The 21,212-nt window shown below is 38.8% G+C and overlaps 1 protein-coding gene across 2 annotated transcripts in view; it reads right to left on the reverse strand.

Annotated features, from left to right (window-relative positions):
- adcy5 (adenylate cyclase 5) overlaps positions 1 to 21,212 on the reverse strand; it is a 120,825-nt gene that overhangs the window by 43,173 nt on the left and 56,440 nt on the right. For both annotated transcript variants that reach the window (XM_067444249.1, XM_067444248.1), the window contains exons 2-3: positions 8,339 to 8,488; positions 6,179 to 6,300 (exon numbers count right to left, since the gene is read on the reverse strand). In XM_067444249.1, coding sequence (XP_067300350.1) covers positions 6,179 to 6,300; positions 8,339 to 8,488 — 272 coding nt within the window. The remainder of the gene's footprint in view (positions 1 to 6,178; positions 6,301 to 8,338; positions 8,489 to 21,212) is intronic.

Below are 21,212 nucleotides of genomic sequence, written 5' to 3' on the forward strand. Positions count from 1 at the left end.
AAAAATAAACACATTAGAAATTTAAATGAATAGCCTAGTTCACCCCAAAATTAAGTCATTTTTCAAAATATCCTCTTTGTGTGAGTAAATGATTAATATATATATATATTGTATATATATATATATATATATATATATATATATATATATATATATATATATATATATATATATATATATATATATATATATTTTATTTTTTTTTTTTTTTTTTAAATCCACAGACAACTAACAGCACAGAAACACAGAGTTTTCAAACTCTCCCTTATACAATATAGCATGCTGAAATCCTTCTATTAGTCAAAGATCCAAAGTTTCTATATAGTTGACGAATCTATTAATTGCTATATATCTATATATAAAACTCCAAATAAAAGGCCTCCCCTTGGTGGGTGGATTAAGGTTAGTTGAATCTGAAAGTAGACAGAGTGCAGTGCTTTCTGAAGGCAGGCTTGGAGCTGCTGTGGGCATCTCAGACGGATCTTTAAACCTCTTTTAATCGTTAACACGGAGGTGACTCATCAGCGCCCTGCAGCCTGGACCAAAAATGTCGCTGCAGTGTGGCACAATGGCAGGAAGGCTCTTTAGAGAGAATCCAAACGCATTACGGCCTCTGGAGTATTTCTGCTGTCTATTACGAACACACTCTGGGTCCTTTATTAGGTGCTGGTAATCCAGGGCTTTTAGTGTGTAAACATAAGACAAAATATTCAATCAAATCCAGTGCACACTAGAAGAAAGACTGCCTAGACTGAAAAAGCTTTCTGGAGACTTGTAATGCCAATCATAAAGGCAAATAGCTGTGGTTAGATGTGTAAATAAAAATCAATGTGTGAACAGCTTTTCAAGAAACTTTAAAAAACCAAACCTCCACTCTTAAAATTAAAGGTTCTTAAATGGTTCTTTAGTGGGCTGTATGGTTCCATGAAGAACCTTTAATATCCAAAGAACCCTTCCATTGGGATTCTTCTATGGTATCACTATGAAAGCCCCATTTTTGGTTCTTCCTGGCACCTTTTATTTTTAAGGGGTAGGTTGTCTGAAGTATGTCAACTGATGTGCTGGATGTTTTTGGATGGGAAAAACAAAAGGATGGGATGTTTACGTGCATTGAGAGCCTTTCTTTTCTTTGACACATGAAAGTAAAGCTTATGTTAAGGATAAAGACGAAAGAGCTATTCTGTATGGTGTCATGCAAAGAAAAGCGATTAATTCAAACCATCACACCAGATCTATACTGTAGTCTTTAGTCTCAAATATACTCTAAAATCAAACTATTATAATGGTGTAATTTTAATTACCTCACCTGTCGAAACAATGCCCAGTGAATTGCAGAGCTGGTGCAAACATCCACATTATGATGTAGCTCAATACTGTCATTTTTCTTGTGTGTATTATGTTATTGAGAAGAAAGCACACAGCACATATTTACATATTCATCTAAACATTGCTCTCATCAGCGAGGGCGGCTTCGGGATTTTCGTTTAGCAGCATATCTATAGTATCAATATAGATATGCATATCAAACTTCTTTTTACTTCTAAGTATGTGACAGTGAGGACATTTTCCCACTGGTTAATTGACACCGGTATCAATGTTGGAGTTTTCCCTCTTTTGGGAAAAAGACTTTACTGTCACTTCTGATCAAATGAATGCGTCCTTGCAGAATAAAAGTATTATAAAGTATTAATCTCATAGAAGCTGGTGAGATATATATTGTCTCTGTGGGGACAAAAGAATAGTTCTTGCCAGTGGGGATGTTAATGAATTTGTGGTGATAGCAACCCTGAGGTCAAATTTTGGAGCCAGAATAGCAAAGTGTTGACAGGGAAATTACATAATAAAATGGCAGGAAGTTTAATAAGTAGAGTGGTCAGCAACCGTCTGCTTAGGGACATCAGCATTAAAACCCTCATCCAAAAAAGAAAAGGAATAAAAGAAATTTTGCACAGTCACACTTCCTGCTTATATAACATGGCCCCCTAAATCAATCAAGGGTCACAGATGAAAAGTCTGACCTCTTGATCCCTCGCCCCTGAAACTGCAAGGGCTGCTGCTTTGAATCTACCCATCAGTTCAGACTCTGTAACAGATTGGACAACTATAGTTCATACAATTTTTTTTGCCTGTTCTACATATGACCGCTGTTGTCTAAAAGCCTGTCAAATCCGTCTCCAGTGATTTGAAGAAAATTACAAATGCAATAATTTGAAATTAAATATAAAAAGCAAAATATTTAGCTTGTAACTATCATGTTTCCTTGTCGCATAAAACTATTTCTAATGAATCAAATTAAATAGATCAAATGTGCGCTACATGTGAGCAAGTCCACTGTAGAAAAAAATGTGTATTATTAATAGCAGTATTGATGGGTACAAGTAAGGACACGTTCTAATTTATTATCAAAACTGGTCACACTATCAAAATATTACATATATTAAAATATAAATTTACTGATACTTCATGTGCAAAAACAAGTAATAAACCAATAAATTAGTATTTAAAAATGGGGGGGGGGCTAGTTTTATATAATTTGAAATCTTTATGACAGTGAAGATGCATGGCCATTACTATGCATTATTTTTATGTAAAAAATTAAACAACCTAAAACCACAAATCATTTTCAATAATCAACTCTAGAATTCTGCATTAATAACTTACTTTTCACTCAGTCACCCGTGCACTAAAGCTCAGAGGATCTCCTGGTTCTTGGCTCATTTTGAGTCGGACTTGTAAATTCAGAAAATCGCTCTGACAGGATCATTGAATCAATGAGTTGTTGACTCGAGAACAGCGGCAATCGGATCAGTTCACTTTTCATTCCTCCAGAAGATCTCCCAGCCTCCCCTTCCCATAATAGTGTGGGTTTTGATCAAGAGCAAAGATTCAAATTCAGACATTGTTATATAACGGTCCTACTGAGTTCTCTAGTAACAGACTTATCAATATTCCACTTAGCGAGATATCAGTTGGCTGCACACTTACATAATTCCTCTGACCATGGAGTCTCTTTGGTGGGGGCTTTACTGGAAAAGGAAAAAAGACAGACAAATCGACTGCAGACAACAGCCAAGAGGGCCAGGAGTCTAGCTGCCTACTGGCTCACAAGCCCCAAGTACATGTTGCCCGTTGTTCCTTTAGTCTATCCGCCATTTGATCATAGAAAAGGGCTGGCAGAGAGTATCAAACCCTAACAGCCATTAAAACACTGGAGGTCACCACGTCTCTGTGCTGTTGTTTTCTAGCAGGCGCTGCTGCTTTATTGAATAGCATCAGTTAGCATTAAGCTTTGCTCAACTTTGTTCCATTGAAAATGATCACCTTCAATATAATAAAAAATAAAAATATGAAAAAATACATAATAAAAATTGTGTACATTCGTGAAGTTGTTTTAGCTGTAATATGGTGTGGCAGGCAGTAGCTGTAAAAAAAAAAAAATCCAACTCCTCCCATCAAAGTTTTATTTCTTGGGTTATTTACCCCTCCAAGGCCCATACCATGAAGCTGGTTTAAGAGGCTAGCCAGATATGTTTCAGTTTAGTTTGCACCAACCCTGGGTTTTAGGCACCAAGTGCTCTGGCTTTTAGCAGTGTTTATTGCCATACACTGTAAAAAAAAAAAATCAGGTCTCCAATTGAAAATGTTCTAGTGACTGATCACATCTAAATTTTTCAGTTGGCCAAATTTAATTTCTGTGAATGAAATTGCATCACTTCACAGAAATTCAATGTGGCCAACTGAAAAATGTAGATGTGATCAGTCACTAGAACATTTTCAATTGGAAACCTGACTAATTTTTTTACAGTATAGGTTATGTTTCAGGTAAGAAATCTAAAAGAAAAATTGAACCAATCAACTGAGAGCAAAGGGACACATGTCTGATGAAAAAGTCATTCCCCCTGTTTCAACTCCAAATTAAAGGTCACAACAGCAAATAAATCTTAAAGACAAAATGTTTTTTTAGCAATGCTTAATTATAATAATACTTTTATATGATTTAGATATTATGTAATTATTATAACATTAATCCATTACACACATAACATATTAGTTTATCATTTATTATTAAGCACTACATATAGGCATGAAAATAATAGAAATAGTCTTCAGAATCAATAGATAAAGCTATAAAAATGACTATGTGAGCTTAAATGTTCAATTCTCTATATACTTATATCACTTACAAACTAACTTCACAACCTGCACTGATATAGCAAGATTTTTTATTTTAGTCGTCGTCTTTCATAGACATCTCTTTTCTTCTTGCTGTGTAAATTTGTTTAAATTCGTAATATTTTTCAATCTTGTAATATTCCGCAGAAGAGATAAATGAATGGCGGTGCTTCTCTCGCTAGAAGTGAATCTCAGTTTCACTGTTCCACAGCATGTGGTTGGCTGTTCAAAGCCTGAGGGTCAAAGCCTGAGTTAACAGAGAACGTTGATGATCAGCATCATGGGACCAACAAAGCCTGGTTGGATTTGTCAACTCAAAACTAATCCTGTAACCCTGAGTTAGTTCAACTACCATTATGGTACAGACCCAAGATTTAGATTTCTTTATAGTGGAGAATCAGAATTCATCACATGGATGGCAGATTTTTCATGTCATCGACATGCTTTTAACACCAAGTACAGAAGCAAACTCTCAAGTCTTCACTAAATTTAAGATGTGGAACAAATCAAAAATCAACATCAATAGGTTACACCTAATAGGGCTTTTTTGTGACCATGAGTGTCCTAACTAGTCTGTGGCTGTAAAAATCAATTTGTAATGAGTAGGAATGTGTCTGGAGACGTCCAGAAGAGCTGCTGTGACGCATAGATAGTCAGCTGGAGATAAGAGATGAGCCAGTGTTCTCATCTCTAAATCCACAAGAGGGTGCAATATCTAACGCTTATCAGAGTTAGAAGACACTTACAAGCTCTGTTCCAAAACCTAGTGAGCTGCTTATCAAGACAGCTTTTAATCTGAGACAACATAGCATATATATTCCTTAATAATAAAAATAATATTAATTTAATAAGAAGAAAATTGTATCATGATGTTAGTTTAGCAACGTTCTAACTGGTGCAGATTTTGTGTTTGCTGTTTATGAGGTTTCAGAAACTGTATATGAGGAGTGGAGTACTTTTAGCATTGATGGATGCGCTTTAGAATTCACTGCCATTATAAAGCTTGGAAAAGCCAGGATATTTTTTTTCATATATCTCAGATTGTGTTTGTCTGAAAGAAGAAAGTCACATACACCAAGGATGGCTTGAGGGTGGGTAAATCATTGGATAAATGTCATTTTTGTATGAACTATCCCTTTTATAATTGTTAAATGATTAGTTCACTTCAAAATGAAAATTTCCTGATGATTGACTCACCCCCATCTCATCCAAGATGTTCATGTCTTTCTTCAGTCTAAAAGAAATTACGTTTCTTGAGGAAAACATTCGAGAATTTTTCTCCACATTATAGTCTTCTATGGCAACCAAAATGTTGAAGGTCCAAATCTATGCAGTTTAAAGAGCTTCGAAAGGCTTCAGAGGCTCTGCATGATGCCAGGCGAGGAATAGAGGGTTATCTAGGAAAAGCATCATTCATTAAAAAAATGTACCAATATACTGTATACTTTTTAACCGAAATTGCTCAATCTTGCGCTGCTCTGCAACTCGCCACGGATTGCATAATCATGCCGGAACAGTCACGCTAGACGTAGGCGGAAGAGCAAGGTAGGTTAAAAAAGATATACTTTTTAAAATTAGTCTTATTAAAAGGACCAACTTCTCACTAAATAAGACCTTGTTCTTCGTCTGGGATCGCACAGAGACTTTGAAACTCATTAAAAATGAATTGATTTGGACCTTCAACATTTTGGTTGCTATAGAACTCTATAATTTGGAGAAAAATCCCAAAAGGAAATTAAGTATTTTGAGGAAAAAACTTAATTTCCTTTCGACTGAAGAAAGAAAGACACAGACAGCTTGGATAAGATAAATATTTAAATGAGTTTATGATATTTTTTCTCACTAAATGATATTTAGTGAGTAAAATATTTTCATTTTGAAGTGACCTAATCCTTTAACATAAATGGTGTAAAAACAACTGTAATGATTATTGCAGGCTTTAAAGGTGCTTTAAGGTGCAAGCCCTGACTACCATCTTTCAGACAACTTAAGGAATCACTCTTACCTCACATTGTCATGCTTTTGAATATAGATTTTGTGGAACATCATATCCTCTTGTTTGGCATTTATGTCGGCTTTCATCTCCATAGCGACATGTCGAGGAAGCACAGAGAGGAGGAGGCGTTCCTGCAAATGATGACAGTGATAGTAAATGGGAAAAGAGGGGAAAGACAAACAAAGACATCGTATTATAGAATCAAGACATGGTATTATCTCAATATTTCTGCCATACTGCCAAGAATAGAGAAAACCGAAGGTCACTGCAGAAAATGACATTAATTTGGCTTTAGTACTAGTACAACTAGTAATGTGGTACCACAGTGATGGTATGAGATGCTACTAACATCCAAGTATATATATATATATATATATATATATATATATATATATATATATATATATATATATATATATATATATATATATATATATATATATATATATATATATGTGTGTATATATATATATATATATATATATATATATATATATATATATATATATATATATTTGTTTATATATATATATATATATATATATATATATATATATATATATATATATATATATATATATATATATATATATATATATATTTGATTATATAGATATTTGATCTAATTTATTTAATTCATTAAAATATTTATTTATTTGAATTTTTACAGTAACTTGTAACTTTTGTAAAAAGTATTTTTAATTGTTTTAGTTACTGTATAAATTCCACAAAAAGCACAAATAAAGAACATATAAATGAAAAACTAAATAAAATAAATGAACAAACAAAATGTCACGTTCCATATAACACAATTTTTACTGTGACCGGGTTAAAGTAATTTAACACTGCTCAGCGTCACGATCAGGTCCCAAAGAGGATGATGAAAAAGGTTCAAACAGGATCCAATAAACAAAAGGTTCTTTAATAAAACAAAATCAAGTAATCCATAAGACAAACTGCTTCGTAACAGCGTGTATGGCATAAACAAATGAGCATGCATTTAAACGTTCACACGATCAATATCGACACCAGATAAAACTCAAATGATGAACAGGTGTGCTCTAATTAATGAAACAATGAATCACCACAGAAAAACAAATGATGAGCGGGAACACAGGAACAAAGGTAAACAGGTAACAATGGGACAAACAAATGAAAGGTCCATGAAAACAAAAACAAAACTGCTTTTGTTTAATTTATCTTATCTAGAGGCCATGCTGTTATTTTGGAAAGACTCGATATAAAGAAAAAAAAGTAAAATTCACATGTTTGTCAAAGTAATGATGCACGGCCCCTGTGGGCTTCTGTGTGTCAGGAAACAGCTTTTTTTTTTTCCTTTGGTGCCACTATGAATCTCTGGACCGTTCTCGGATGTGGTTCTAATCTTGCATATTAATCAGCACTCCGTGTCTCCATGCACTGCTTTTCTCATAGCTTTAGTTCCATACTGAAAATCATTGGACATGTGAACGAACTCCAGCTGAAATGTTGTCTGTTCATTTCACTCTAATTCAAGCAGTTGGCAGCTGTTTCTCCACACATGTTTGAGTCTGTCTTTGGGGCATACTTTTTTTCTCATGCGTACAGCTTAGAGGAAACATTTGCATTAAATGATTATCATGCTGCTAATATAATTTAGTTTTCATATGGCTCACCTGGGTATTTAAATGAATATTATAGTATTAATCATGGTACTTTTATTTAGGCACTTTTAGCCACACTTAAAATTGTATGAATATCTTTCTGTTATATAAAAAAATATATAAAAACAAGTGGCTTTTATTTGAAAAAAATATTGAATGTTATACTCTTTGAACACAACCTAGGACCAAACAAAAAAAAAGAAGTTAAAGTAATTATATGCCACTTGGTTTGATATTTTGATTCTAATTCAATTAAATTTAGGATGACGGCTTAAGAGTTCAAAATATATTTTTCCCCACATCCTTTTTGGAACAAAGGTTTGGGGTCGCGAATTTTCAAAAGAAGTCTCTTATGCTCACCAAGACATGAATATAATGAGAAAAAAACTGACCCCAGACTTTGAACAGTAGTGTATATATCTGTGCTTAACCGACATGCTGAGCATCAAATCTTTCAGACTCACACATGAAATGAAAACATGGACTGCAGCTACAACAGTCTTCTTGATTTCTGTTGGTCTCTTACCTGTTGCTGGTTTTCTCTCTGAGAATGCAGACGAGCTTGAATACATTCTCTGGTCTCCTGGAAGGCTTGTCTCTGTGAGCCTTCTGCAGGGTAGTGTGTGCACACGCCAACTATATTAGTGCAGGAGAAGATCAGGACATTGGACACGAGCTGTGAAAGAAAGCAGAATACAACATCAAACAAAACTAAACTTGAAAATGGAGCTCTTTATCCTTCAGAGACCCAAATATTGATACAGTATTGAAGATATGCGTGGAGACACCTTAAGGGAATATTTCACCTTAAAAACAAAACAAAATGTTATTAACTCGCATTGATCCAGACTAGGACTAAATTGTCACATTTTGTGCCTTTTTTTCCTACTGGTAAGACTAAATTTGGTTAGACGTGCAACCACCACATTGCCCAACTGATAATAGCTTTCATTTCTGTTTCCATTAGAGAAACATCAAATGGCAAAACTAAAGTGTTTGAATTTACTGTAGCATTAACAACATTGCTGTGAGATCTAGTGAGAAATACTTAGCGCAGAACACTCTGTTATAAACTACAGATATCAGATCAAACAGCACTGACATGCAAACCAGGAGAAGCATTGTGCAATCACCAAACGAGTTATAGAAGGCTTTTCAGTCCACAAATTACCAACATTCACTATGGATGTAATGCAGAAATGCTTACTGTAACCATGGTATTGTGGCAGAAATAGTCAATGTTTTACATTATTTATTTCAACCTTTTAGAGTGAAATTCAAGCACTTTTAAAAGACTTTCAAGTGCTTCACACACCTTTTCCCCGGCACTTTATAGCTCTAAATATATCATTTAAATTGTCTTTTTAATGTGATGACCAAAAACATTTGTCCGTCCTTTAAAGATTGTTCCCAGTTGTAAAGCAAAGTTTTCAAGATGTATGAAAACTTACACTTGTAACGAATGTTTTTACCTAAAACAGGGAGAGACAGAGGAGCACTTCCAAAAGAAAGAAAGTCATACAGGTTTGAAACGACATGAGGGTGAGTAAATTATGACAGAATTTTCATTTTTGGGTGACCTATCCCTCTACTATGATTTTGAGAATCCACTTCTTTTAAAAATGATATTAATATTTATGTTTTATTTTCAGTATGTTCATCTCCGAGCACTCAAAGTTTCATTAGACTGTTGACAATCATCTGGAGTAGTTTATCTATGATTTACTGAATGGAGTCTGTTGTGTAAGTCTTGGCATTCTGGGAGTTTCAAACTAATACATTTCTGCCAAACTATTTTTATGATATCAGAGTGTGAGCTGATGCTTTGTATAGTTATGTAACCCATAATTATTAAAATATCTAATACACAATATAATTGTTACTATTACATTTAGTTTGGTCAATTCTGAATAGGTGATTACAGCCTTGTTACCATGGAGTTTAATTTGAATTAGTTAAAGTGTTTCAAACACACATCCATTATATACACACATACATCTTATTTGACTTTTACATTGCAATGTCAAAGATGAGTTTGTGGTTAAGAGAAAGCACATCCAGGAAGTCTGCAAACTTAAAATAGAGCATTTGATAAAGACTAGCCAAACAACCGTAAGCTGTTCAGTGTCAACACGTTTCAATTTATCTGGGTTAAAAAGGCCCTCCTCCCTCTCTTCCATAAGCGGGGTCAGGAACAGGGCGTCTTGACTCCTTCTAAACACTGGTATCAGGGGCAGCGAAACGCATTCTCATAATAATCTTTTTTTGAGCTGGACTGAACTTCAGTGGACATATCTCTGCCATGACCTCAGGGTCCAAAACACAGCCGCCGCACCAGATGCTTCACCCTTATATGGATAGTGTTAACATAACATTGCTTTCTTTTTGCTTTATTTTTGCTTTATTTTGTCTCTAAATGTTTAAATTTGATGGTGTAAATAATAATTGTACTCTTTACTGTGTATTCTTGCTAAAATGATAAGTTTGCAATAGTGATTAGAATAAACCTATCCAATTGTCGAATTAAAAAATTAATAATAATAATAAATAATAATGTGTTCGATTTATATAGCGCTTTTCAAGGCACTCAAAGCGCTTTACATTGAAGGGGGGAATCTCCTCAACCACCACCAATGTGCAGTATCCACCTGGATGATGCGACGGCAGCCATATTGCGCCAGAACGCTCACCATCAGCTAATTAAAAATATTCTTTCTTGTGAAGAAATTTTAGTGAGACAAGTTGCAATAAATCAAACAAAATATATGTATTAGCTTTGTTGTGTGGATGGAAGGATGGATGGATGGATGGATGGATGGATGGATGGATGGATGGATGGATGGATGGATGGATGGATGGATGGATGGATGGAGATATATTGTGCATGCCTAGAAAAGAGCTGCATTAAGAGCTGAATACCATGTCAGAGTTAAGGTTTGGAACTACAATAACAACATACAGAATTGAAACAATATTACAATGAGTTAATAGTGGCATAATATTCAATTTTTGGCAAACCATCTATCAATTTATGGCTATCACCACACTACTAAAGAAATGCAAGAATTACAAGAGCGCTCATGAAAAAGACACAGATGCAAATAGAGAGACTGAAAGCTTAGCAAAGTGTGAGAAAGGACTGGTTTTGTGTCACACATCCAAGTAAACAAATCTAGACCTTCACTTCATACACGCATGTTGATCCCTAAGTGATTGCAGTATCAACTCAAAGCTAAGGGAGTCTATCACGAAAGACTGTGTCTGGCCCTGAAAGTCAATTCATTTCAGCTCAGTTAACTTCTGCAGATCGAATATGCAATAACAGACTATAACATTATCTGGGAGCAGCAGCTGCAGTGTTGTGTGTCTGCTGCATTGAGCTCAGGAGCTTTGGGCCAGTTGTGCATTAACTCCATCAATGCCATTGAAACATACAGTAGATGTACTGCAATGCAAATATTCATAAGCAATAATCCTCTCCATTAATACACTCCATTTTCATTTTCTGTAATGTCCTTATTAGGAAGTTCCTAAGGTGGAATCCCTCTGTCACCCAGTCGAAGGGGATGCCTAATAGTGCTTCTCAGCCATAGGAATGCGGGGCTATCAGAGTGGAAATAAATATAGTAAGAACTTACGTATGCATCACGCTTCTCAAATTAGCCTTTTGTGTTTCATCTCATGTTTTGTTCACGATAAATACTAATACAACCTGCCACCTTGACAGATGTAGCCATATTCACTGCAAAACAATGCTTTTCTTACTTATTTTTGTCTTGTTTTTAGTCCATACATCTAAAAATTCAAACAATAAGTATTTACTAGACAAGCAAAAGTAATTGTCTTGTTTTGGGGAAAAATAACTCAAAATTATTTAAGTAAGCAGAATAAATAAGATTATTTTACTTACCCCACTGGCAGATTATTTTGCTTATTTTAAGCAAAAACTTTTAAGCAAAAATCTTATTTTTTCAACAATTTTTACTTGTCTAGTAAATGTTTCCAAATGTAATTTTGACTAGAATGTTTAATTTTGACTAGAAACAAGACAGAAATACTAAGTAAGAAAGGCATTTTTGCAGTGTTCTGCATTTTGTTGGACATATTCATAATGAATAGAGCAGGATGGGTCAGTCACGGGTCCTCTGGGAAGCCAATCACTCACTCACTGCCAAAGCCAGTACAGCAAACACCGATGCCAGTTGCAAACCCTATGAATTGGAACAGCTGGCTGCTGTCTTAGCTAGGAACCTGAAATTGTACAAAGCAGTGCAAACAAGATAACAAGTAAAGGCTTCAAATAATAAGGAGACAATATAATACAATACGTTATAATTATGTTAACTTTCACCTACATTTGCTTAGACAAGAAGAGACCACCTGACTGTCAAGTAAAGCGGTCCAGCACAGTCAGAATACCTTTCAAATATTTGATGGCACTAACCTGGCAAACTTTGTAGAAGTTTTAGCAAACCAGTAGCCAAGGCCCTAGCCAGCTTGGGGTCAGAGAGGTTCAGACTACTTTTAAAACGTAATAATTAGCATTGTTTCTGCTTCATACGTAACGTGAGTAACATTGGTTTTATGGTTTCACAAATCCAAGAAATGCTTGTTTTTGTTTGTGTTCTGTAGAAATATCTGACAACACTACATACCATTGCCAGTACTTAAACTGATAGTAATCAAAAAAGGACCAAAGACAATTTTCTGACAGGATACCACATTTGGTAAGACATATTGTCGTTATATTATCTGTGAGAAACAGTCAACGCTATCAAAAACGGTACCATAATAACACTAGTAGTACACAGATCTACATAGAACAAGTAGCTTACATAATGAAATATGCCAAATATGCAAACCCTGGCATGATGAAATTTGTTTTATTTAATTCAGTTAACTTTTCACGCTTAGAACATCATGCTTAGAACATTCATAAGAGCACTAGACAAAGTTCTTATTACTTATCATCATAGCAATAATGAAAACTAATAATTATTGTTGCATGAATAATAAACAAATAAAATTACCTATAGTAAAGTATTAAATAAATTGTATTGCAATAAATAAGTTCTTATTTAACAATGTCCACCCCCCCCCCCAAAAAAAAAACCTATTAATTCAATATAATAAAACATCTTTAAAAACCGAACACCCCATTCCCAAATACAACTAGATGACATCTATTTTAAAAGTTGTTTGAACTGTAGGAAAAATTTGACATTACATTTTTACTTCTTTTTTTTTTTTGACAATTGTTCAGTGCATTATTAATATAGCCCATTGAACTTGGACCCACAAATTAGGATTGCTTCTGAGTTTATGGAACTTATCTTATTATGTTTACTAAAAGCACAGACCAACTTTAATTAAGTTAATAGAACTAATTCCATAAACTGAGTAAATAATAAATAAAAAAAGTCCTGAAGTTGGTTGCTTTAATGTTATTTGAAATGTTATTAAAAAGTAGCCAATTATCAGTCAAATGATTTATATGACATCTTAAATACAACGACTCAATCGACTTCAATCCTTTTCTGGTCTCAGTAAAAAAAAAAAGTAAATAACACTGCGTTTTAAAAGGTTTTTGATGAAAAATCCATGCATAAAGTGTATTATTAAACTGGTACACATCAATAAAAATAAATAATATTGTGCTTATAAAGTAATTTAAACTAGGTTAAACTATAGCAAAAAATGCACTCTAAGCATTTAAATTACTCATCAGAAAAACATCCTCTACATCCTCCGAACTCAGAGCAATCTCATGCATATAATAGAATCCTCATATGAACACAGTCTGTGTAATGGATGTTCCAGCATTATTCCAGCAAGGTGAGCAATGGTAATGGTACAGTATGAGCTGCAAGCTGAACCTTGAGGTCCAACAACATACCTAATGGAGAGCTCTGGCAGGTCTGCTGAGCTAGACAAACTCTATGCTATTAAAGAAAAAACGAAACAAGTGATAATGAACAAGAGATGGCTGGTTGTACAAACACCTTTAATGCGTCAAAGCCTGAAAAATATATGCAAATACAAGAATGCAATGTTTCTAGCTGCACAAAACCTAATATATAATTGAAAAAAATGTTTTTTTTTGTTTGTTTTTTTTGTTTTTGTAACGGATTCACAGAGGCAGGATTCAAAAGCAAGTAATTAGTTTATTTGACGGATAGTGTCACAAAGGTGAAAACTCAGAACACTGAAGAAGTCCGGATAAGACAGAGCAGTGAGAGAGGCTCTGTTGGCGACACGGGCAGGCTGTGAGCAGCTGTGACTCGGGAGGTCGGTACAGGTAATCCGGGAAGGGATCCAGCGTTTCACGGAAGGGGGAAACGACAACCAACACGGAGACACAAGGGGAAACATCCAACAACGCTCTGACAAAGACAAGAGAGAAACAGAGAGACTAAATAGGGTGAAGGTGATGAGTTGCAGCTGGTGCAGGTGATCAGCCACAGGTGCGTGATGAGCCAATCCCAGGCTCCGCCCTCACCTACATTCAACACGCACCCAAGAGTGAGACAGGGAATCCATGAACCGTGACAGTACCCCTCCCCCTAGGAGCGTCCCCTGACGCTCCCAGCCGACCTTACCTGTTGATTGTAATCATCAATAAGGGAGTGATCCAGAATGTCCCTAGCAGGAACCCAACTTCTCTCCTCCGGACCGTAACCTTCCCAGTCCACCAAGTACTGGAAACCGCGTCCCCTCCGTCTAGAATCCAGAATGCGATTAACCGAATAAGTTGGTTCCCCATCTACGAGTCGCGGCGGTGGGGGAACCGGGACTGGCGGATTAAGGTGGGAGTGAAAAACAGGTTTGATTTTGGATACATGGAAGGCGGGATGAATCCTCCTGTACGCCGGAGGGAGTTTGAGGCGGACTGTCACCGGACTAATGATCTTGGTGACAGTGAACGGGCCGATAAATTTGGGAGCAAGTTTATTAGATACGGAGCGGAGAGGAATGTTCTTGGTAGAAAGCCACACTTTTTGACCGACGACGTAAACGGGAGGCTTAGACCGGTGGCGATCGGCTTTAGCCTTTGTGCGCGCTCCCACCTGGAGCAGAGTCTCACGGGCTCTGGTCCATGTGCGATGACACCTCTGGATAAAGGCGTGAACAGAGGGGACCGCGACCTCGGAATCCAGACTAGGAAAAATAGGTGGCTGGTAACCTACACTACACTCAAATGGCGAAAGGCCCGTAGATGACACTGGTAACGAGTTATGAGCGTACTCAACCATAGAGAGTTGCTGGCTCCAGGATGAAGGATTCTTGGATACCAAACATCGCAACACTCTCTCCAGATCCTGATTGGCTCTCTCGGTCTGACCGTTGCTTTGGGGGTGATAACCCGAAGACAGACTAACCGTGGCTCCTAGTAATTTACAAAACTCCTGCCAAAATTTGGACACAAATTGGGAACCTCTGTCGGAGACCACGTCCATCGGGAGGCCATGTAACCGAAAGACGTGATCTACTACAGATACCGCTGTCTCCTTGGCTGAGGGTAATTTGGGCAAGGGAATGAAATGTGCTGCCTTCGAGAATCGGTCCACGACGGTCAAAACGACCGTCTTGCCCTGGGAGGGCGGGAGGGCGGTAACAAAATCTAGAGCGATGTGGGACCAGGGTCTCGAAGGAACAGACAGCGGCTGAAGTAACCCCTGGGGAGGTTGGTTAGATGTCTTACCAACCGCACAGACCGAGCAAGCCAAAACAAAACTGCGAACGTCGCGAGCCATAAGTGGCCACCAAAATCGTTGCTTTATTAAACTGCAAGTGCGGTTTACCCCTGGATGACAGGCAATGTTGGAGCAGTGACCCCATTTGAGGACCTCGGATCTTAACCCCTCCGGAACGAACAAACAACTCGGTGGGCCGCCGGGCGGGGGCGTTACCCCTTCTAAGGCCACTTTGACCTTCGATTCGATCTCCCATGTGAGTGTAGAGATAACTATCTTCTCTGGCAAAATACACTCGGGAGTAACCGGGCGTTCGGAAGCATCAAAAATACGAGATAAAGAGTCGGGTTTGATGTTTTTAGACCCGGGGCGGTACGAGAGAACAAAGTCAAAACGTCCGAAAAAAAGTGCCCACCGAGCCTGCCTGGAGTTGAGTCTTTTAGCAGATCTAATATATTCAAGGTTCTTATGATCCGTCCATACAATAAAAGGTACCCCCGACCCTTCAAGCCAATGACGCCACTCCTCCAACGCTAACTTGACGGCCAACAACTCTCTGTTACCAATGTCATAATTGCGTTCGGCAGGAGAAAGACGATGGGAGAAAAACGCGCACGGGTGCATCTTGTCATCTGAGGGAGAGCGCTGTGAAAGAACCGCTCCTACCCCCACCTCTGACGCGTCGACCTCTACCACGAACTGACGTGTGGGATCAGGGGCGACTAAGATGGGAGCCGAAACAAAGCGGCTTTTCAGTTTGGCGAATACAGCCTCGGCTGTATCGGACCACCTGAACGTCATTCGGGGAGAGGTCAAGGCAGTCAGAGGTGCGGCTAGTTGGCTGAAATTGCGAATAAAACGCCGATAGAAATTGGCGAACCCCAGAAACCTCTGTAGGGCCTTACGGGAATCTGGACTTGGCCAATCCATCACAGCCTTAACCTTGTCGGGATCCATGCGCATTCCCTCCGATGACACGATGTACCCTAAAAAAGGAACAGACTGTGCATGAAAAGCGCATTTCTCCGCCTTGACAAAAAGCCCATTCTCTAGCAACCTCTGAAGCACTCGTCTGACGTGTCGAACATGTTCCTGGAGAGACGAAGAAAAAATCAAAATGTCATCCAGGTAGACATATATGAATTGGTCGACCATGTCTCTCAACACATCATTGACGAGTGCCTGGAAAACCGCTGGGGAGTTGGAAAGGCCGAAAGGCATGACCAAGGATTCAAAATGCCCCCTGGGGGTATTAAATGCGGTTTTCCATTCATCCCCCTCCCTGATGCGAACCAAATGATAAGCGTTACGTAAGTCCAACTTCGTGAAGACGGATGCTCCCTGTAACCTCTCGAAAGCTGAAGACATCAACGGCAAAGGATAGGTATTCTTTACCGTGATGTTATTCAGCCCTCGGTAATCAATGCAAGGTCGCAGAGAACCATCCTTCTTCCCCACGAAGAAGAACCCCGCCCCCGCTGGAGAAGAGGAAGGGCGGATGAATTTGGAGGCTAGAGAATCAGAAATATATTTCTCCATGGCCTCCCTCTCTGGAATAGAAAGAGAGTATAGTTTGCCCTTAGGCGGAGACTTACCTGGGAGTAAATCTATAGCACAGTCATAGGGACGATGCGGAGGGAGAGAAGCAGCTCGGGACTTACTGAACACTTCCTTCAGGTCGAGGTACTCCGGAGGCACGTTAGACAGATTCACCGTCTCACTCTGAAAAACAGAACGAGAAACAGACGAACAAGCAGACACCAAACAAGACTCATAACATCTATCACTCCACGCAGACACAGAGTTTTGTCCCCAGTCAACCCTTGGATTGTGTAACTCCAGCCAAGGGTGACCGAGGACAACGGGAGCCAAAGGGGAGTCCAGGATGAAAAATGAAATGCGTTCTGTGTGGTTGCCGGAAGTGATCAGTGTAAGTGGTTCAGTGGTGAATGAAATGTCAGGGAGAACTTGTCCGTTGAGTGCGTTGACAGAAATGGTGTTCTTGAGTGCAATGGTGGGTATGTTAAGTTTGTGAGCAAGGGCAGAGTCAATGAAGTTACCTTCCGCTCCCGAGTCGAGGAGGGCGAGGCTGGAAAAATCCTGAGCTGCCCACAGCAATCTCACCGGGAGGAGAGTGGAGGATGAGGTCTTTTCCACGGAGATCCCGCCCGACAGTAGCCTTCCTTTTACCGCCGGGCGTGGTCTTTTACCGGGCAGGAGTCTAGCAGGTGTCCGTTCCCGCCGCAGTACAGGCAAAGACCACGGGATCTCCGTCTTGCCTTCTCCTCCCGGGAGAGCCGAGCTCGACCCACCTGCATGGGCTCCGGGTCGAAGGTGTAGCTGACCGCATCCGTTGCGCTGGCCTGAGGGCATTCGACACTCCCATGCTGAGGCTCCATCCTGGACCTCAGCCGACTCAGACGAGCGTCCACCCTCAAGGCAAGGTCAATGAGACCGTCAATCTTCTCCGGAAGGTCGATGGCGAATATCTCCTTCTGGATGCGGTCAGCCAGCCCATGCAGGAACATGTCCCACTGTGCCTCCTCGTTCCACTTGCACTCGGCGGCCAGGGTGCGGAACTCGATGGAATAATCCGAGACCGAACGGTTACCTTGGCGGAGCTCTGCGAGTTGACGTGCCGCTTCTCTTCCGGTCACCGCTCGGTCAAACACCCTTCTCATCTCTGCCGCCAGCGTCTGGAACGAGGAGCAGCAAGGATGTTGGTTCTCCCACACCGCCGTTCCCCAAAGTGCGGCTCGTCCGGAGAGCAGGGTGAGGACGAATGCCACCTTGGATCTTCCCGTGTTGAAAGTCTGCGGTTGAAGAGCGAAAAACAAGGAACACTTGGTAAGGAAGGCTCTGCAATAATTGCTCTCACCGGCATAACTCTCGGGGGTAGGCAGACGTGGTTCCGGTTGCCGTGATGCAGATGGTGTGTGGGGAATCGGCGGCGGGTCGGGCACAGTGGGACCGACGAGTTGTTGCATCTGTTGGGTCAGCTCGGCCACCCGTGCCACCAAGGTGTGTACTGCCTGTCCTGTGGCAGTTAAGTTCGCCTCCTGCTGGTCCAGTCTCTCGTTGCTGCTGGTCAGTAGGGCGTTGATACTCGCTGAATCCATGGTGGGTCAGAGCGTTCTGTAACGGATTCACAGAGGCAGGATTCAAAAGCAAGTAATTAGTTTATTTGACGGATAGTGTCACAAAGGTGAAAACTCAGAACACTGAAGAAGTCCGGATAAGACAGAGCAGTGAGAGAGGCTCTGTTGGCGACACGGGCAGGCTGTGAGCAGCTGTGACTCGGGAGGTCGGTACAGGTAATCCGGGAAGGGATCCAGCGTTTCACGGAAGGGGGAAACGACAACCAACACGGAGACACAAGGGGAAACATCCAACAACGCTCTGACAAAGACAAGAGAGAAACAGAGAGACTAAATAGGGTGAAGGTGATGAGTTGCAGCTGGTGCAGGTGATCAGCCACAGGTGCGTGATGAGCCAATCCCAGGCTCCGCCCTCACCTACATTCAACACGCACCCAAGAGTGAGACAGGGAATCCATGAACCGTGACAGTTTTTTGCTGTATTCTTGTTGTGCTATTAAAAGTTTGAACTAAATTATGACAGAATTTTAATTTTTGAACTATCCCTTTGAATTTAAAACATTTTGATTTCTATGACAGTAAATATTTTAGGGCTGCCAACGTAAATGTCTTAACTGAGCTAATATGTTTCAATATTTTTCATGAAGTCGGGTTACATTTACAAAGGCTGTTGGTTTTTGTTAACAATTAGCAATGTCTGCTAACACTTTTAGTCAGTTTTCATCATGGTTTAGTACAATATACACTCCTGACATTTTATGTTTGATATGTTATAACTATTTATCTGAATTACAACATATCCAATAGCGCATACATTTGTAGGTAACTTTTCTCTCCCTTGAGTAGGAATATTTGTTACTGCCATACAAACGTGTTGACCAAGCATTTGCCTCTGCATTCGTATACTTGTTTACTGGCCTTAAAAAAAAGATATTTGAGAATTCTAGCCTCAAATACAGCATGCTCTCTAAAGCCCAAATATTATAGTTAAAATACTGACGTGCCAGGAGAAGTTCCTCATTCATCTTTGATGAATATGGATTTAATAACAGACAATGAGCGCAGGGCGTTAATAAAGAGCGCAACCTGAACAATAAAACACAGACAACAACTCATTTTCTATGCAATATAGTCGTCAATCATGTGGGAGCAAAAGCAGGGATAAGGCTGTCATCTCTGTTCCACATGGCCGTTGGAGAGGCATGGCTGGCTGAGTTGTCTGACTGTGTTCACAGAAGCGTACAGCCTCAGACGGCATGAACTGTAACTAGGGAACAGGCAGCGCATGGCAAAACATTATTTCAGAGAGATTAATGATTGCAGGCGGCTTCATAAAAATCCCACAGAGCAAAATGTGCCAAAAGTCAATATTTGTCCGAGAGTCCCCCATCTTCCTCTCTCCCCACCTCTCTTTCTGATGGTTCTGCTTATCTGTATCAGTTCATAAGAAAGGATTAATCTCATTTTGCTAAAGAATTTTAGCTGTTTAAGGCAATTCATTATCTTGTCAGCAGTGTTGGGGATAAACTTTCTAAAAATAGTAATGCTATTAACTAGCTTTTTTCAAATGTTTGGGTTCAGTAAGATTTTTTTTATATAAATAAATCCTTTTATTCAGCAAGGATGCATTAAAAATGTATCCTGACAAAATGTATTACAGTTTCCACCAAAAAATAAGCAGCAACACTGATAAGAAATGTTTCTTGAGCAGCAAATCATCATAGTAGAATGATTTCTGAACGATCATGTGACACTGAAGATTGAAGTAATGGCCAATGAAAATTCATCTTTGCCATCACAGGAATTCATTACATTAAATGATATAAAAAATCCTTTTTAATTGTAATGATAATTCACAATACCACTGTTTTTACTGTATTTTTATCAAATAAATACATCCTTGGTGAGCATTCAGTAAGAAACTATATACATTAAAAACATTAACAACCCCAAACTTCTGTCTGATCAAAATTCACTAAACAAAAAAAAGTCACTAACTGATTTAAGCTCCTGTCTTTATTTCTTTGTTTGTAGCAAAATAGTTTATCATTACTGTTTATGTCTAAACGTATGCATCTTATTTACTGTAAATGAAATGTCCCTCAATGTTTTTCAGATAAATATGGTCCTTAAAGGAGTAGTTCACTTTAAAATGAAAATTACCATCCTATATGACTTCTTTCTGATGAACAGTTATATTAATAAATATCCTGAAGCTTCCAAGCTTTATAATGGGAGTGACGGGGTCCATTGAGTTTGAAGCTCAAAAAGTGCATCCATCCATCATTTACGTACTCCACACGGCTCAAGCGGGATAGAAAAGGCCCTTTGAAGCAAAGTGATGGCGTTTTGTAAGAAAAATATTCATATTTAAAACTTAATATAGTAAAATATGTAGCTTCCTCCAGACCACCTTCCATATTCAACTTGCAGAAAGTGTAATGCCTGTCGCAGTTCAAAGCGCTTGAATATAAAAAGAGTTGAATATGGAAGGCGGTCTGACGGAAAGTTGAGGGTGAGTACATTTTCATTTTAACGAACTAATCCTTTAATATTAAAAAGCATAAACTGAGAGTTTAAATGGCATCAATATACTACTTTTTGTTAG

Source organism: Pseudorasbora parva, chromosome 5, assembly GCF_024679245.1.
Source record: "Pseudorasbora parva isolate DD20220531a chromosome 5, ASM2467924v1, whole genome shotgun sequence".
NCBI lineage: Eukaryota > Metazoa > Chordata > Actinopteri > Cypriniformes > Gobionidae > Pseudorasbora > Pseudorasbora parva.